Here is an 18321-nt window from a genome sequence, read left to right on the forward strand (position 1 = left end):
GGCAAAAGACAGGGAGGTCTGGATAATGCTTGTGGACAGACCGAAGGTGTTCTGCAAAGCGGTCACCCAGTCTGCGTTTGGTCTCTCCAATGTAGAGGGAACTGCATTGGCAGCAATGAATGCATTAGACTAAATTGAGTGAAGTGCGAGTGAAATGCTGCTTCACTTGAAAGGAGTGTTTGGGCCCTTGGACGATGAGGAGAGGGGAAGTAAAGGGGCAGGTGCTACACCTTCTGCGGTTGCATGGGAAGGTGCCGTGGGAGGGGGTTGAGGTGTAGGGGGTGATGGAGGAGTGGACCAGGGTGTCCCGGAGGGAATGAGCAAAGCAGCATGATCCCCATGGATTACTAATTATTTCAGCTGGGGGTGCATGATATGGCGCAAAACCCCACCATCGTGGTTGGTGGTTGCGACACCGATTTTTATGCCCACTAATGGACTTTGCCGATTTCAGGTAAAATTCTGTCCTTAGTGAGTAATCATCTCTATAAAGCGATATGTTTAATGTAACCCTCTGTGCTAGGGGTTCCAATCTGTTTCGTTAAAGCACGGATGATCATACAAGGAGTTGCAATATCTTGGGAAAAAAATCACTGAAATGTGAAGTGTGTGAATGAAGCCATTTGCTATTTGGTGGTTAGATTGATGCTGCAGAATTAATTTGCGTTTCCCCTTATTGAGCAGTTGGACCCTTAGAAACCAGTCCTGATGAATTTGTCAATACTCCCTTTAAACAGATGTATTGAGAGGAAAGAAACTTAAACTTGGCACAATGAAACCAAAGAATGCTGGAGAGTGCTAATTGCTTGGCTCATGGCTGATCTGGCGTTGGGGCTACAATTGGGTCAGTCATGATTATTGAATGGTGGAGCAGATTCATGGGGCTGAATGGCCTACTGCTCCTAATTTCTATGTTCATAAGTTTGTATGCTTGTAATTCATTTTTAAACGGGTTTGCAGATGTGAGACTTGAGTTACTTTGTCAAGTCGTTGGAATTTTCACTTTGAAAATCAAGTATGGGAGATTTATTTATAATAAAGTAACCAAAATATCTTATTTATAAATTCCAAGTTAAAAGATTTAATAGTATATATGTATACAGTCTTTGGCATTTGTTCTACATTATCTATCTAAAGAAGGAAACCTTAAAAAAAATCAACACAAATGCAGTAGGTAATGTTACAATGTGACTACATCACTAATAAAGGAGTTAGTGAGAATGGAAACAGAGACCCTGAAAATCAAAATGTAGCCCTTCAGAAAACCTCAAGAAGAGCCCTTGTGTGAGGGAAATATTTTGACCCCTGGTGGAAACCTTACTCTAAATTATTGCTCTCTTTATCTAATGGTGTTAGCTCAATATGGCACTCCAACAGCTGTCCTGATTGAGATTAGCTAATGTGGCTCATAATTAAAATTGAACCTGGGAACTTCTGGTCTATGTTGCTAGTTGCCATGCTGTGCTCTACCTTCACCCACTAAGCCATTGGGGAATCATACTCAAGCTTTTTTAAATGGCCTTCCTTTGTGATACAATGCAGACAGAAAGATACCTGGTTGATTTGAGAGGGAAAATTGTCAGGAAGTGTGGTTCTTCAGCAATACCTACTAGTTGGGCACAGAAAAAAGCATTGGCTAATCAAAGCTGTGAGGCTACCTGCAGTCACCCACTAATTCTATCAAAATATAGTCCAAGGATCAGTGCAAAATACTACTAATTGAGAAAATTTAACTGAGGTAGTTTTTAGCTCAAGGTATTTAACAGTTTGAAGATTAAATTTTTTATATATCAAGGTGAGGGGTGTTAGGTCTGAGTAATGGAGCTCTTCCCCTTTCAGGCACCAGAGTCAGCCCTGGGTAATGGAACTCCTCTCATTTCAGGCACCAGTATCAGCACAGGGCAATCGAACTCAATCCATTTCAGGCACTAGGGTCAGCATTGGGTCATAGAACACTCCAATTTCGGGTGCCCAGCTATATGCAAAGTTTGTTGTGCACTGTCCAAACAGCATGTCTCAGTCCCACTACTGAGTGCACAATTTCCTATGAAAGCTATTTGTGGTCTTTCCAATTGAAAATGCTAATTGGTACTAAGTTAATGTTCTGCTATTGGCCCCCTAGTCTGCAAGTTGTTTTCAAAATTTGAATAGAGGTATTTTAGAAACACAGTAAGCTATGTGCATTTTTCTTACTTTATCAAGCTTGTGCCTGTATGTTGTAAAAGTCAGCTGTGGCTTAGTGATAGCATGCTTACCTCTGAATCTTAAAGTTCTAGGTTGAAGCCACATTTCAGGACTTGAGCACAAAATCAAGGTTGACACACTCCAGTGCAGAACTGAGGGAATGCTGCGCTTTCAGATGTGCCAGCTTTCAGTTGAGATGTAAATCAATGCTCTCTCAGATGGGCATAAAAGAAGATCTATCTAAAAGAAGATGGCACTATTAGAAGAAGATCAGGGGAGTTATCCCTGGTGTCCTGGCCAAAATTTATCCTTCAATCAACATCACAAAGACAGATTACCTAGTCATAATCACGTTGCTGTGTAGAAGTTAGCTGCCGTGTTTCCTTCAATGCAACAGTGACTACACTTCAAAAAGTACTTCGTTGGCTGTAAAACATTTTGAGATGTACAGTAGTGGTGAAAAGTGCTTATAAATGCAAGTCTTTTTTCTTTTAATTGTTCACTAGCTCTGTATAATTTAATTTACTTTTTAGAGACTATGCAACTGGTGGAACTTGTCCAAGTAAAGCAACTGTCTCAGGGAAGACTATAATCATAACTGGAGCAAACACTGGTATTGGAAAAGAAACTGCTAGAGAACTGGCCAGAAGAGGTAAAATCAGAGAGGAGGGAAGAAATCTTTGTATCACTGTCATTGTCATTGTCCTGAATCACTATCTGCAGTGCCATTGTTGAGATGATGTATTAATCAATGGTCTATTGTCAAACTTATTTGCTTACAACTTTACATGCAAATTTTTCCAATCCTGAATCCTCAGTATTAGCACTGTTACACATAGAAATGCATAAAAAGTTGCAACACCAAAACAACACATTTGGCCCAACTAGTATTGTGTAAACATTTAAATAAAAGCAAAAGTACTGCGGATGCTGGAAATCTTAAATAAAAACAGAAAGTGCTGGAAATACTCAACAGGTCTGGCAGCATCAATGCAGTGAGAAAGAGTTAATGTTTTGAGTCAAATATGACTTCTTCATAGCCGCTTTGTTCCCATAACCTTTAATCCATTTTTTTATTCACCTATCCAATTGAATGTTAGCGTCTCTGCCTCAACCACTAATCCATGAAGTGAATGCCACAGCCTCAAACTCTTTATGTAAAGAAGGTTCTCCTGCCCTCTGTTCTAAATCTCATGTTAAACTTGCAATGTATGACCCTCATTCTAGACTCCATAACTACTGGAAACCATCCATTTCTACCTACAAAAGCAAAATGCTGTGGTGCTGCAAACCTGAAATAAAAACAGAAAATGTTGGAAATACTCAACAGACCTGGTTGCCTCTGTGGAGAGAGAAACCGAGTTAATGGGCTGAATTTTAGTCCTGCCACTAGTGCCAAAAGTTCGAGGTGACCTCGATTTGGCCGGCAGTGAGACCTGGAGAGGCTTATTGCCTTTAGCTAATTAAGAGGCCACCGCCAGGACCACTATCCGATTTAAGGGCAGCAGCCTGCCCTCAAGCTGCCGGCCCATTCAGAATGCCAATAGCTTGGCAGCCTCAGCAGTATGGTTATAGCTGAGGATGTGATACCAGGGAAGCAGCAGATTGCTAAACAGTTAGGCCACCATTGCACTATTGCTGCAAGGGCAGCCATTGCTGTTAGTGGACCCCTTTGTGACCATGGAGTGCCAATAAGGAAAGTGAAGATTTCCCCCCACTCAAAGCCACTGGAAGGTCTCCAGGTTTCACTGGGCAGGCCCTCCCAGCGGGGCAACAGGCTCTCCTGACATAGGCAAAATGCCCACCGAGGTGGGAACTAGCCCTTAATTGGCCATTTATTTGACTTAATTGGCCTCCCGGCAGGCATCCAGGCCACCAACTTTCCCTACTGCTGGTAAAATGGCATGATGGTGGGAAGACATCAGGTTCTTCTCTTGACACACCCCCCATTTTGACAACCCTTCCACCCTCAAAAAGCTCAGAAAATTCAGCCCAATGTTTCAGGTCGATGATCGTTCATCAGATCTGCCCTGATGCAAGGCCATTGACCTGAAATATTAACTCTTGCTCCATAGATGCTGCCAGACCTCCTGAGTACTTCCAGCATTTTTTTGCTCCTGTGTACCCTTGTTTTTGTTTCTCGATCATTGCATACTTAAAACCTGATGTATAGAAGTCATAAGAGGTTGATTTTGAAGAATTTGGAAGTAAGGTGTCAACTTCAAGCTTCATTAATTATATTAACACATAGGCCACGAGATTTATGGGAAGTCAGGGAAATTGTGGGTGAGGCTGAAACTGGCTGAAGAACATGGCAAGGCTGAGTATGCGGCATCTTATCAATCATCAGGGCAGGATCTCATTGCATCCTGTCAATCTGCTTTCCATCTGGCAGCTTGATGAATGGATAGCCTGGCCAGTGGGCAGAAGACAATACTAGCAGTAGGAAGCCTTAGCCGGGTACACTGGTGAATGGCCCCCAGCAATCAAGAGTGGGAGAAATTGGCAATCGGAAGGAGAGGGAATGTCAGCAATCAGGAGGGAGGGGATGTTTGGCCAGTGAAGGTTAATCTCTGGTGTGCAACTGGGAGGGGTGTAACAAAGTCAGCACTCAGATGAGCTTTTGAGGTTGTGAGGCAAGAGGGCTGGAGAGGTTGAAGACTCCCTTCAGGGATTTTGGGAAGGTAGTCTCCTGCACCTCCTGACCCACAAGGAGTGCTGGAAAAAAAAATTTACCTTAGGGAATCACCAGCTCCCTCCTCCGTTTAACTGCCGAGTCTACCAACCCCCCAGGGTGGCTATGCAGCATGAGATTGTTAAATTGGGCTGCTATAGTGCAATTGGAAGTCCAGTTTGAAACTATGTTAAGAGTACTGCCTCTCCATCACAAGACACTTGGATGGCTCCATATCTGCCGCTCTAAAATTGACAATGGGTGCATGCATCAGGGTCGGTCTCAGTGACTTTTATTTTTTAATTCCAGACCCTCAAGCTTCTCCACCCCTTCGTGGGGGTTTAATTTCAAGGCTATAGTTTGCAACAATCAAAAGCTTTTAATTTTACTGTCAGAACTGTCCCGAATAGTCATTCAGACTGGAAATGTTAATTGTATCCCTCTCTGCAGATGCTGTCAGAATTGCTGGGTTTTTCCAGGTATTTTTGTTTTTGGCCCGTTCACTTGATGTGCAATAAGGTTTCAGATATTAGCTGGAAATGAGTGCATGCTTTGATTAACTTCTAGCCCTAGGGATGGTAACTTTGAATTTTTAGAAGAGTCTATGCAAGTTAATGTATCTGACATGATAATCCCTTTTGGGAAGAATTAGATAAATTCATGCTTTACAAAAAGTAACAGCAAAAATAATAATTGGACTACCTTTGCAGATACAAGGAAATTCTCAGCTGTAAAACCTCACAGAAATGGTATGTTGACTGGTCTTATTTTCAGTGTTTAATCATATAACTGGATAGCAGTCATTATTGCAGTTACTTCCAAAGGAACCCATTCAGTAAAAAAGTTATTGGCCCAATCTCATTTGACCTTACATTGTGCTGTAATCTTTTTTAATTTAACAAATTATGTGGCATTAAAAGTAGCTGGTGTGACATTTTGACTGATATTTACTAACAAGATGTCAAAACCAAAAGTGAACAGAGACAACTCTACAGTGCTATAATTGGACTTGTTACTAGTTTATTGTATCATTGAGTGGTAGAATGCAGATTGCCCATATTATTCCTGAATTAGTAAATTCCTATTATCATCTGAGGTGGTAATGAACAAAAGGCATACGGGGAGAAAAAACCTTATGGTAGATAGTAAGTTAGCACACATTGTTCTTGCATACCTTAGTGAGTAGCTCAAAAGCCGAGTGTATAGGCACCCTGCTCAAAATCCTTTGTCTGCCCTGAGCAATCAAGGAATGTTGCAGGGCTAACCTATAAGGAGCCACAAGAAATCTAATTTACCAAATAGAGTTAAAAGAATTTTAAAAGGCAGTTTTGGGATTATGGCATGCAACATTAATACTTCAATACTTGTCATGATCAACAAATAGAGTTGGTTTCTCATTCTGCTCAAGTCTTGATATGAACTGCACCAAGTGAGAAGGTCACCCAATTCCATTACAACTGCAATTTCAAAATCCCAGCTGTCTAGTCTTTGACCCTCCATTCACCAAAACATTTCTGTAGCTACTGATTGCTCAACTTCACCCTTGCTTCCACCTTTGATGCCCTCGTCTCCAGTAAAACTCTCACCCTGGCCATTTTTCCGACACAACCTCATCTGTGCTCCCTAAGTCCAAGAGGCATAGACTTGAAAGGAATGGCAGACAACTGGTTTAGCCATTCACTGCCCAGGTCATCCTAGAATTCAAAGTTAACCCTGTCTTTTTTATTCTCCACTGCAAATCATCTTTTTAATCTCCTCCCCCCTGTCTCATCCACACTCACCTCCAACATTAAGTGTGTGGATTTCATGGACTTCTTTGTCACTAACATTGAGACCATCCAATCAGCTACCTCTGCTGTGTCCCTCTCTTCCACTAGCCACTGGGCAAAACTTCTAAAGTTACCTCCTGCCCTAACCCTGAACTCAGATTTTTTTCTAGTTTCTCCCATACCTTGTCTCATGCCCTCTCTGAGCTCATCTTATCCCTGAGCTCCACCTCCTGTTCCCTTGACCCTATTCCCATTAAACTGTTGAATACCCAGCTTCCTCTCCTGGTCCCCACGTTATCTGGTATTGTTCATGGCTTTCTATTCAGGGTTGTGCCTCTTTCCTTTAAACCTTCCATTAACAGCCCTCTCCTCAAAAAACCAATCCTGGACCCCACTATACTTAGAAACTATTGCCCTATCTCCAACTTTCCTTTCCTCTCCAAACTCTTGAATGTTTTGTCGCCTCCTAATTCGAGCCAATCTTTTCTGGGACTCCATGTTTTTGAATTCCTCCGATCAGGTTTATGCCCCTGCCCCAGTACCGAACTGATTCTTAGCAAAGTCACAAATGGCATACTATGTGATTGTGACAGAGGTAACCTATCTCTCCTTATCCTTCTTGACCAATATGGCTGACCACACCATTCTCCTCCAACACCTGTCGACTATTGTCCAACTCGCTTGGTTCCATTCTCATTTATCTGATAAGCTCCAGAGTATCACTTCCAATGACTTCTCTTCCTGCTCCCATTCCATTAGCTCAGGTGTTACCCAAGTATTTATTCTTGGCCCCATTCTATTTCTCAATCACGTGCTGTCCCTCAACATCATCAGAAAACACAGCATTCGTTTTCACATTTACGTTGATGACACCCAGCTCTCCTCACCACCAATGCTCTTGACTCCTCAATTGTTGCTAACTTATCAAGCTGCTTACGTGGCATCCAGTACCAGATGAGCAGAAAACTCCTCCAAACAAATATTGGAAAGAATTTAGCCATTGTCTTTGGTCCATGCTTCAAATTTAACTTCTCTAGCTACTGGCTCCATCCCTCTTCCTGGCAACTGTCTGAGAATAGACTGTTTACAACCTTGGTATCATATTCGACCCCAGGATGGGCTTTCAACCACTTATCCCCACAAACACTAAGGCTGCCCACTTCCACTCTGTAATATCACCCAACCTCTCCCCTGCCTTAGCTTGTTGTTGCTGAAACCCTCATTCATGCCTTTGTTAACCCCAGACTTGACTATTCTAATGCACTCATTGCTGGTCTCCCACTTTCTACCCATAAACTTGAGGTCACCCGGGAACTTTGCCCTTGTTCTTACTTGTACCACGCCCTGTTTGCCGACCATCACTGTGCTTACTGACTTACATTGGCTCCCGATCAAGCAATGTCTAGATTCTAAAGTTCTCATCCTTGTTTTCAAGTAGCTCCATGACCTCACCCCTCCCCAACTCTGTATTCTCGTTCAGCCCCATGACCCTCTAAGATATTTGTGCTCATCTAATTCTGGATTTTTGAGCATCCTGATTTTAATCGCTGTACCATTGGTGGCCATACCTTCAGCTGTCTAGATCCTAAGCTCTGGAATGCCATCCCTTCAGCTCTCCTGTCCTCAATTTCGCTTTTCTGCTTTAAGACACTCTTTAAAACCTGGCTTTTTGACCAAGCTTTTGATCATATCATCTAATCTCCCCTTATTGCTTGGTGTTTTTTTTAATATAATGCTTTGTGAAACGTCTTGCGATTTTTTTTTATTACCTTAAAGGCATGATATAATAAATTGTTGCACTAGTGTGAGGCTTAGCTGGCCTTCTGGATGGGGAATGAAGATCAGAAAAGGCCTGGCTGATTGCTGCCTTACTCCACCTAGTGACAGATGAAATTCTAACAGTTTGGGACCAGAATGTCTGAATTCTTGGCAATGGAATCAGAAGCCCAGGCCACTTTGAAGTAGCATGAAATAATTTTTACTGAACACTTGCATAAGGTCCCGTGATGATTTTGTGGGTATTGGTATTGCCCAGTATAGCACTAAACCATAAAAATTAGAAGGTCCAATATCTGTGCTAGGTTATCTTATCTTAACCAAGGGAATCTCAACCAAGGTGGCCTCAAGTCTCACTTGTGTTTTCAATGTAGTGACTCCTAAATATTCACTCTCCACTGCCGATGTACTTTGGCTATAGTATGTGCTATCCACAGGTTGAGCTGCAGCAACTTGCTACTGTTTCTTTGACAATATCTCCCACACCTACAGTGCTTACAATCTAGGATGACAAGGGAAGCAGGTTCATGTGAACACCACCAGCTCCAAGTTGCCCTTTGTCACATACCATCTTAATTTGCCATACATCACTGTCCCTTTGTGGTTGCTGGGTCAGACCTAATAGCATTACAGGGGTACCTTTACCCCACAAACCACAAAACTTCAAGGAGAAGGTCCATACATACGAACATACAAATAAGGAGCAGGAGTAGGCCACTCGGCCCTTAAGCTTGCTCCACCACTCAATAATATCATGGCTGATCTGATTGTAACTTCAACTCCACATTCCCAATCTCATTCCCACATTCTCACCCACTCCTGATAATCTTTCACCTACTTGCTTATCAAGAATCTATCTACTCTACCTTTGCCTTAAAAATATTCAAAGACTTTGCTTCCTCTGTCTTTTGAGAATGAGAGTTCCAAAGACTGTCAGCCCTCAGAGAAAAAATTTCTCCTTGTTTCTGTCTTAAATGGGCAACCCCTTATTTTTAAACACTAACCCCTAGTTCTAGATTCTCCCACAAGAGGAAACATCCTCTCCACATCCACCCTGTCAAGACTCCTCAGGATCTTATATGTTTCAATCAAGGCACCTCTTATTCTTCTAAACTCCAGCAAATACAAACCTAGCCTGTCCAACCTTTCCTCATAAGACAACCCTCCCATTCCAGGATTAGTCTAGTAAACCTTCCCTGAACTGCTTCCAATGTATTTACATCCTTCCTTACATCACTATCACCTTTGGGAAACAAGTGGTGGGCAATAAATGCCAGCTTTTTCAGTGGCGCCACATCCCCAGAATAAACTTTTTAACTTCTGTTGAAAAGTACACATGTGGAAGTGAGGTGAAGTGAAAATTGAACTTAACAATGATAGTAACAACCCAATAGCCTGCCAACACACTGTTTAGACTTATGCATGAAGAATGGTCACTCAAATGAAGTATTTTGGGCTGTTGAGATCTGTGAAATCCTAACCCAGCAGGAGTTGGCTCTTCTGGGAGAAACAGAAGTGATAATAAGCAAGGGCTGGAAAATTGTATTAAAATCCTTTTCTCTCTATGTAGGTGGCAGAGTTATAATGGCATGTCGGGATATGGGGAAATGTGAAACAGCAGCTCGAGAAATTCGATGTGAAACCCTGAGTCATCATGTATATGCCAGGCACCTTAATCTTGCATCACTTAAATCGATTCGAGCGTTTGCCAAAAAAGTAACTGAAGGTAAAACATTGATTACTTCTGTCAACCATTTGTGACTAGTTTATACTGAAGGACAGCAGGTTATTTTCTAAACAGGTTGATTTAATTTGGTATTTTTGGATTTTAGTGAAAGATATTTGCCTTTTATTCATCAAAGAAAATTGCAAAATAACTGATGTAAAATTAAAACTGAGAGCAATAGTCTATATAACTCCTGAAAAAAAGAACTGATCAAGAATCATGCAATCTTACAGCACAAAAGACTATTTGAATCATCATAAATGTGCTTTGAAAGAGCTATTTATTAAGTTAGCCCCATTTCCTTGGTCTTTACTCATAACCTTGCAATTTTGCCTCCAAGGAATATTTATCCAGTTTCTTTTTGAAAGTTACTACTGAACATGCTTCCACCAGCCTTTCAGGCAGTGCAGATCAGATCATAATAATTTTGCCTTTTTTATTGATTACCTTGGATCTGTTTCCTTTAGTTAGTGATCCCTCTAAGTGGAAACAATTTCTCCCAATAATTTGAATATCTCTGTTAAATCTCCCCTTGACTTTATCTGCTTTAAGGAGAACAATCCTAGCTTCCCTAGTCTTGCCATATAATCGAAGTCCCTCTTCCCTGGTACCGTTCTGGTAAATCTCTCCATCCTCATCAAGGCCTTGATGTCCTTCTGAATGTGTGATGCCCAGAGCTGAACCAATGATTTATAAAGGTTTAACATAACTCCCTTGGTTTTGTACTCTATGGAGCTGATAATAACTTTGAGTCACAAGAGGCTGGAAGGGGGACAATTTGCAGAAGGGAAATTTGGAAGTAAGAAACATGGCAGGAATTGTTTTAACTCTCAGAAAACTTCCCATCTGATGCCTGTCCCAATCCACAGGCTTAGCTGTCTTTTGGGCTGGAAGACAGTTGTAGAGTGAGTTGTAAGTCCCACATGGGTGGTCGGGTGTTGGATGCCTAAGGGTTATCACTGTATATTTCCCTCCAGTCTGATAAATAAATGTTCATCACTACACTCTGCTATCTGTCCCTTAATATTTTTTTTAAATCCCTCGCAGCCACGGCCCCTCTAATCCCTTGAGTTTCAGTTTGCTAACACATCTGGTATGTGGTACTTTATCAAATGGCTTTTGAATGTCCATGTACACAACATGAACCATACCACCCTCATCAACTATCTATTACTTTATAAAATAACTCAATCAAGTTAGTCAAATACAATTTGCCTTTAATTGGTGTGTGCTGGCTGTCATTGATTAACCCATGTTTTCCAAAGTGACTATTAATTTTATCCAGGATTATTGTCCATAAAAATTTCCCCACCACCAACATTAGGCTGACAGGCCTATAGTTACCTGGTTTATCTCTCTCCCTATTTTGAACAGGGATGTAACATTTTTAACTTTCCAGTCCTCTGGCACTACTCCTCTATCATCAAAGGGGATTGGAAAATTGTGGCCAGATCCTCCACTATTTCCACTCTTAATTCCCTCAGCAACCTATTGCACGTCCAATCTGGACTGAATGACTTTTTAACTTTGAGAGCCACTTACTCTCTTCTTAATAATTTTATCCCATCCAATTTGTACGCTATCTCCTCCTTTGTTTGACGTTGGCAGCATACGCTTCTTTCATAAACACAGATCAAAATGTTCAATATTTTCTGTGTAACCTACCAATCTATTCTTATACACTCCGCCCCTCTTATTTCCTTCTTCGGCTCTCCTCAACTTTTCTATACAGGTATTCAGTTTGGTAAAACAAAAACAGAATTACCTGGAAAAACTCAGCAGGTCTGGCAGCATCAGCGGAGAAGAAAAGGGTTGACGTTTCGAGTCCTCATGACCCTTCAGCAGAACTGGTTGAATCCAAGGAGAGGGGTGAAGTATAAGCTGGTTTAAGGTGGGGGGATGTTGAAGTTGGTGATATTATCTAAACGAATGTGCTAATTAAGAATGGATGGTAGGGCACTCAAGGTATAGCTCTAGTGGGGGTGGGGGGGCATAAAAGATTTAAAAATAATGGAAATAGGTGGGAAAAGAAAAATCTATATAAATTATTGGAAAAAACAAAAGGAAGGGGGAAGAAGCAGAAAGGGAGTGGGGATGGAGGAGGGAGGTCAAGATCTAAAGTTGTTGAATTCAATATTCAGTCCGGAAGGCTGTAAAGTGCCTAGTCGGAAGATGAGGTGTTGTTCCTCCAGTTTGCGTTGGGCTTCACTGGAACAATGCAGCAAGCCAAGGACAGACATGTGGGCAAGAGAGCAGGGTGGAGTGTTAAAATGGCAAGCGACAGGAAGGTTTGGGTCATTCTTGCGGACAGACCCAAGGTGTTCTGCAAAGCGGTCGCCCAGTTTACGTTTGGTCTCTCCAATGTAGAGGAGACCGCATTGGGAGCAATGAATGCAGTAGACTAAGTTGGGAGAAATGCAAGTGAAATGCTGCTTCACTTGAAAGGAGTGTTTGGGCCCTTGGACGGTGAGGAGAGAGGAAGTGAAGGGGCAGGTGTTGCATCTTTTGCGTGAGCATGGGGAGGTGCCATAGGTGGGGGTTGAGGAGTATGGGGTGATTGGGGAGTGGACCAGGGTATCCAGGAGGGAACGATCCCTATGGAATGCCGCCGGGGGGGGGTGAAGGGAAGATGTGTTTGGTGGTGGCATCATGCTGGAGTTGGCGGAAATGGCGGAGGGTGATCCTTTGAATGCAGAGGCTGGTGGCGTGATAAGTGAGGACAAGGGGGACCCTATCATGTTTCTGGGAGGGAGGAGAAGGCATGAGGGCAGATGCGCGGGAGATGGGCCGGACACGGTTGAGGGCCCTATCAACGACCGTGGGTGGAAAACCTCGGTTAAGGAAGAAGGAGGACATGTCAGAGGAACCGTTTTTGAAGGTAGCATCATCAGAACAGATGCGACGGAGGCAAAGGAGCTGAGAGTATGGGATGGAGTCCTTACAGGAAGCGGAGTGTGAGGAGCTGTAGTCAAGGTAACTGTGGGAGTCGGTAGGCTTGTAATGGATATTGGTGGACAGTCTATCACCAGAGATTGAGACAGAGAGGTCAAGGAAGGGAAAGGAAGTGTCAGAGATGGACCACATGAAAATGATGGAGGGGTGGAGATTAGAAGCAAAATTAATAAATTTTTCCAAGTCCCGACGAGAGCATGAAGCAGCACCGAAGTTATCATCGATGTACCAGAGAAAGAGTTGTGGAAGGGGGCCGGAGTAGGACTGGAACAAGGAATGTTCCACATACCCCATAAAGAGACAGGCATAGCTGGGGCCCATGCGGGTACCCATAGCCACACCTTTTATTTGGAGGAAGTGAGAGGAGTTGAAGGAGAAATTGTTCAGTGTGAGAACAAGTTCAGCCAGACGGAGGAGAGTAGTGGTGGATGGGGATTGTTTGGACTTCTGTTCGAGGAAGAAGCTAAGGGCCCTCAGACCATCCTGGTGGGGGATGGAGGTGTAGAGGGATTGGACGTCCATGGTGAAGAGGAAGCGGTTGGGGCCAGGGAACTGGAAATTGTTGATGTGATGTAAGGTGTCAGAGGAATCACGGATATAGGTGGGAAGGGACTGGACAAGGGGAGAGAGAAGGGAGCCAAGATAATGAGAAATGAGTTCCGTGGGGCAGGAGCAAACTGACACGATTGGTCTGCCGGGACAGTTCTGTTTGTGGATTTTGGGTCGGAGATAGAAGTGTACCACCTGAGGTTGTGCGACTATCAGATTGGACTCTATGGGAGGAAGATCTCCAGAGGAGATGAGGTCAGTGACAGTCCTGGAAACAATGGCTTGATGTTCAGCGGTGGGGTCATGGTCCAGGGAGAGGTAGGAGGAAATGTCTGCGAGTTGACGCTCAGCCTCCGCGAGGTAGAGGTCAGTGCGCCAGACAACAACAGCACCACCCTTGTCAGCGGGTTTGATGATAATGTTGGGGCTGGACCTGAGAGAACGGAATGCAGTAAGTTCAGAGAGAGAGAGATTAGAATGGGTGAGAGGAGCAGAGAAATTGAGACGACTAATGTCGCGCCGACAGTTCTCAATGAAAAGATCAAGAGAAGGTAAGAATCCAGAGGGAGGGGTCCAGGTGGATAAAAGGATCCGTTGAACGGGGATAGGACTCCTGCCCAAAGAAGTGTGCCCGGAGACGAAGACAGCGGAAGAAGAGTTCAGCATCGTGCCGAGCCAGAAATTCATTGAGATGAGGGCGTAAGGGTATGAAACTAAGTCCTTTGCTGAGCACTGAACGTTCAGCGTCGGAGAGGGGAAGGTCAGGTGGTATAGTGAATACACGGCTGGGGCTGGGATTGGAAGATGGGGTGGGGACGGAGGGACAGGCAGGGGTGGAGGGTCCTAGATGGGTGTTGGTGTCGATGAGTTGTTGGAGCATTGCTTGATTACTTCGGTGCTGCTTCATGCTCTCGTCGGGACTTGGAAAAATTTATTAATTTTTCTTCCAATCTCCACCCCGCCATCATTTTCACGTGGTCCATCTCTGACACTTCCCTTCCCTTCCTTGACCTCTCTGTCTCAATCTCTGGTGATAGACTGTCCACCAATATCCATTACAAGCCAACCGACTCCCACAGCTACCTCGACTACAGCTTCTCACACCCTGCTTCCTGTAAGGACTCCATCCCATTCTCTCAGTTCCTTCGCTTCTGTCACATCTGTTCTGATGATGCTACCTTCAAAAACAGCTCCTCTGACATGTCCTCCTTCCTTAACCGGGATTTTCCACCCATGGTCGTTGACAGGGCCCTCAACCGTGTCTGGCCCATCTCCCGCGCATCTGCCCTCACGTCTTCTCCTCCCTCCCAGAAACATGATAGGGTCCCCCTTGTCCTCACTTATCACCCCACCAGCCTCTGCATTCGAAGGATCATCCTCCGCCATTTCCGCCAACTCCAGCATGATGCCACCACCAAACACATCTTCCCTTCAGCCCCCTGGCGGCATTCCGTAGGGATCGTTCCCTCCGGGACACCCTGGTCCACTCCTCCATCACCCCCTACTCCTCAACCCCCACCTATGGCACCCCCCCCATGCTCACGCAAAAGATGCAACACCTGCCCCTTCACTTCCTCTCTCCTCACCGTCCAAGGGCCCAAACACTCATTTCAAGTGAAGCAGCATTTCACTTGCATTTCCCCCAACTTAGTCTACTGCATTCGTTGCTCCCAATGCGGTCTCCTCTGTATTGGAGAGACCAAACGTAAACTGGGCGACCGCTTTGCAGAACACCTTGGGTCTGTCCGCAAGAATGACCCAAACCTCCCTGTCGCTTGCCATTTTAACATTCCACCCTGCTCTCTTGCCCACATGTCTGTCCTTGGCTTGCTGCATTGTTCCAGTGAAGCCCAACGCAAACTGGAGGAACAACACCTCATCTTCTGACTAGGCACTTTACAGCCTTCCGGACTGAATATTGAATTCAACAACTTTAGATCTTGACCTCCCTCCTCCATCCCCACCCCCTTTCTTTTCTTCCCCCTTCCTTTTGTTTTTTCCAATAAATTATATAGATTTTTCTTTTCCCACCTATTTCCATTATTTTTAAATCTTTTATGCCCCCCCACCCCCACTAGAGCTATACCTTGAGTGCCCTGCCATCCATTCTTAATTAGCACATTTGTTTAGATAATATCACCAACTTCAACACATTTGTATTCTTTTGTTCTTTTGTCTGTGACACCTTTTGATTATCTGCTCATATCACTGCTTGCTTGTCCATACAACCACACCACCCCCCCTCCACTTCTCTCTCTTTCACCCCCCCCGCCCCCCCACCTCCTACCTTAAACCAGCTTATATTTCACCCCTCTCCTTGGTTTCAACCAGTTCTGCTGAAGGGTCATGAGGACTCGAAACATCAACTCTTTTCTTCTCTGCCGATGCTGCCAGACCTGCTGAGTTTTTCCAGGTAATTCTGTTTTTGTTTTGGATTTCCAGCATCCGCAGTTTTTTGTTTTTATTCAGTTTGGTTCTGTATCGTATTACGAACCTGACATTTTTCTAAAGTCTCCTTTTCCTGTTTCATTTAATCTCTATACCTTTAGTCATTCTAGCTTTGAACACCCTTCCTTTGCCACTCATGGGAACGTGTTTAGTCTGTATGCAAAAAATCACCTCAGTGAAGGCTTCTGGTTGCTCATCTATTATTTTACCTGCCAATCATTCATTCTGATCTAGGGTCCGATCCCTTTTCAACTCACTGGAATTAGTACTCTCCAGTTGAGTATTTTTATGCTTGATTGTCCCTTTTTTATATAACCATAACCCTAATGATATTGTGTTGTCTAAAATATGTTAATATATACAAGTAGCCCTCTGATCTTTTTGTAAAACATATATTGACTTCAATGTCCAACTTTAAAAACAAATTATCTACAAAACCTTTAAACAGTCCCATTGTGGATTTCAATGAAATAATTCCTTAGCTGATAAATAGAACTTATTCAAGGACTGATGGGAAAATGTACAGCATCAGAGTTTATACTGAATTGCCACTGTCATGACATTTAAGGGTACAGTTTGCATCTCATTAGCAATGAAAACGACTGCAGAGTGCATTGTAAGTTTGCCTGAAATTCAAAACTCCTGTTTATTTTTCTTTGTTTAGAGGAAGAGCATATAAATGTGTTAATTAACAATGCTGGTATTATGCGATGTCCTTACTGGAAAACAGAAGATGGATTTGAAATGCAATTTGGTGTAAATCACCTTGGTAAGCTCTATAGACATCTTTTAGCTTTATGCGTGTTGATGAGCTTGCTCTCACTTTATTCCACATAAAATCATTCGAGAGTGGGGAAAAACTTCATTGGGAATAATTTTGACCTAACCTAAAATCGAATTGGTTATGCTTTTTGCATCCAGTCTGATTTAATTTTCCATTATCATTAGGTCAAAATTACTCCCTTTTTTATTACTACTTGTGTTTTTTTCTTCTGTTGGGGCATGCCTTCATTACTCTTGCTACTCAGCTTAATGGTGTAGCTAATATTGGAAAGTCACTATGTGGAGAACTGTTGGCAGTTTCCTGTGGTTGGTTAGAATTCCACTTCTCTATTTGCATTTATGAGGAAATCTCACTCTTAAAATAAACTTGATCCTTAGTGAAAGACATTTGAAAAGACGCAGTAAATTTGATCACAAAATACCACTTTTGCATATAAATACTGAAACAATCAATTAATAAAGTAAATATGTGTATTTGTTCTGGGAAAGCAATATGCAATTCTCAACCTAAGATATTTCTAGGACAGCAATTTGTTTTATGTTCAAGCTCAGTGAAACTGACGAGTGATTGTAAGCTTTGTCTATTGGCAAAATACAAGTTTTCATAATACATCACCATTTGAAAATAAATTACCTATCAAATACAAACTGTTGATAGAATCTGTTTTTAGGGCAGTGTCAAGTGCAGATGGAGTGTTTGAAGAAACTATATTATCACAGTACTAAGCTTGAAAGGGTCTGAAAAATTTCAATGTGAAGTGTATTAATTTTCCAATTGAGTTGCAGAACATTTGCAAACGTGCATGTGTAAAAAGCACTATAAATTTTTTAAATGATTAAAGTTTTGTGGTACAGTAGTTGAATTTGTTTAGCGTGAGTCTAAAGTTGAGCATGCATAGAAGGAACTGCAGATGATACTGACTTGTATTATCACTAGTGTCTGGGTGGTTTATCCTTTAATGTTTGGTAGGCTTTGAGATAATTGGCCCCTTCTCCTCAGCTGAGTCAAGTGAGCAGTCAGGAAGGCACATAAGATTACTTAGTTTTTGGCAACTCCCGCTGAAACCTTAGCATTGCCTGTAATAATTGGCATACATCTCTTCCCCACCACACGACCACCCCCCCCCCCGCGCGCTTCATGCATTGATTCAGAATCAAAAGGTGCCTCGAAATCTCTGAAAATTTGTCCAAGTGAATGTTATTCTTGTCTGTACCTAGGCATGAGTGCCATAAGGCTATTCAGAAATGTCTTGGCAGCCACACCTGGTTCTGTCCTTGTATACAAGTGCTTTTCAGTAAAGGTTACCAGATAGTGATGAGATATGACAATCCTGGTTCTGTATGTGTATTTTCCCCTTTTCTAACACTGTGGCTCTGGTCTGGATTGCTGTACATCTAATGCTGCCCTGGCTGAGATTAAATCATGAATTGAACTTGGGACTTTCTGTTCTATTGGGCTT

The 18321-nt window shown here is 42.9% G+C and overlaps 1 protein-coding gene across 6 annotated transcripts in view; it reads left to right on the plus strand.

Moving 5' to 3' along the window:
* The window catches only part of LOC121272694 (retinol dehydrogenase 13-like), a 98447-nt gene that overhangs the window by 36484 nt on the left and 43642 nt on the right, over nt 1–18321 (plus strand). For 3 of the 6 annotated variants that reach the window (XM_041179436.1, XM_041179465.1, XM_041179426.1), the window contains exons 2-5: nt 2718–2836; nt 5569–5607; nt 9974–10129; nt 16743–16847. In XM_041179436.1, the coding sequence (XP_041035370.1) occupies nt 2718–2836; nt 5569–5607; nt 9974–10129; nt 16743–16847 (419 nt within the window). The remainder of the gene's footprint in view (nt 1–2717; nt 2837–5568; nt 5608–9973; nt 10130–16742; nt 16848–18321) is intronic. The other 3 variants (XM_041179455.1, XM_041179445.1, XM_041179475.1) reach the window with 1 other exon arrangement.

This window comes from Carcharodon carcharias, chromosome 2 (assembly GCF_017639515.1).
Source record: "Carcharodon carcharias isolate sCarCar2 chromosome 2, sCarCar2.pri, whole genome shotgun sequence".
Classification (NCBI taxonomy): Eukaryota; Metazoa; Chordata; class Chondrichthyes; order Lamniformes; family Lamnidae; genus Carcharodon; species Carcharodon carcharias.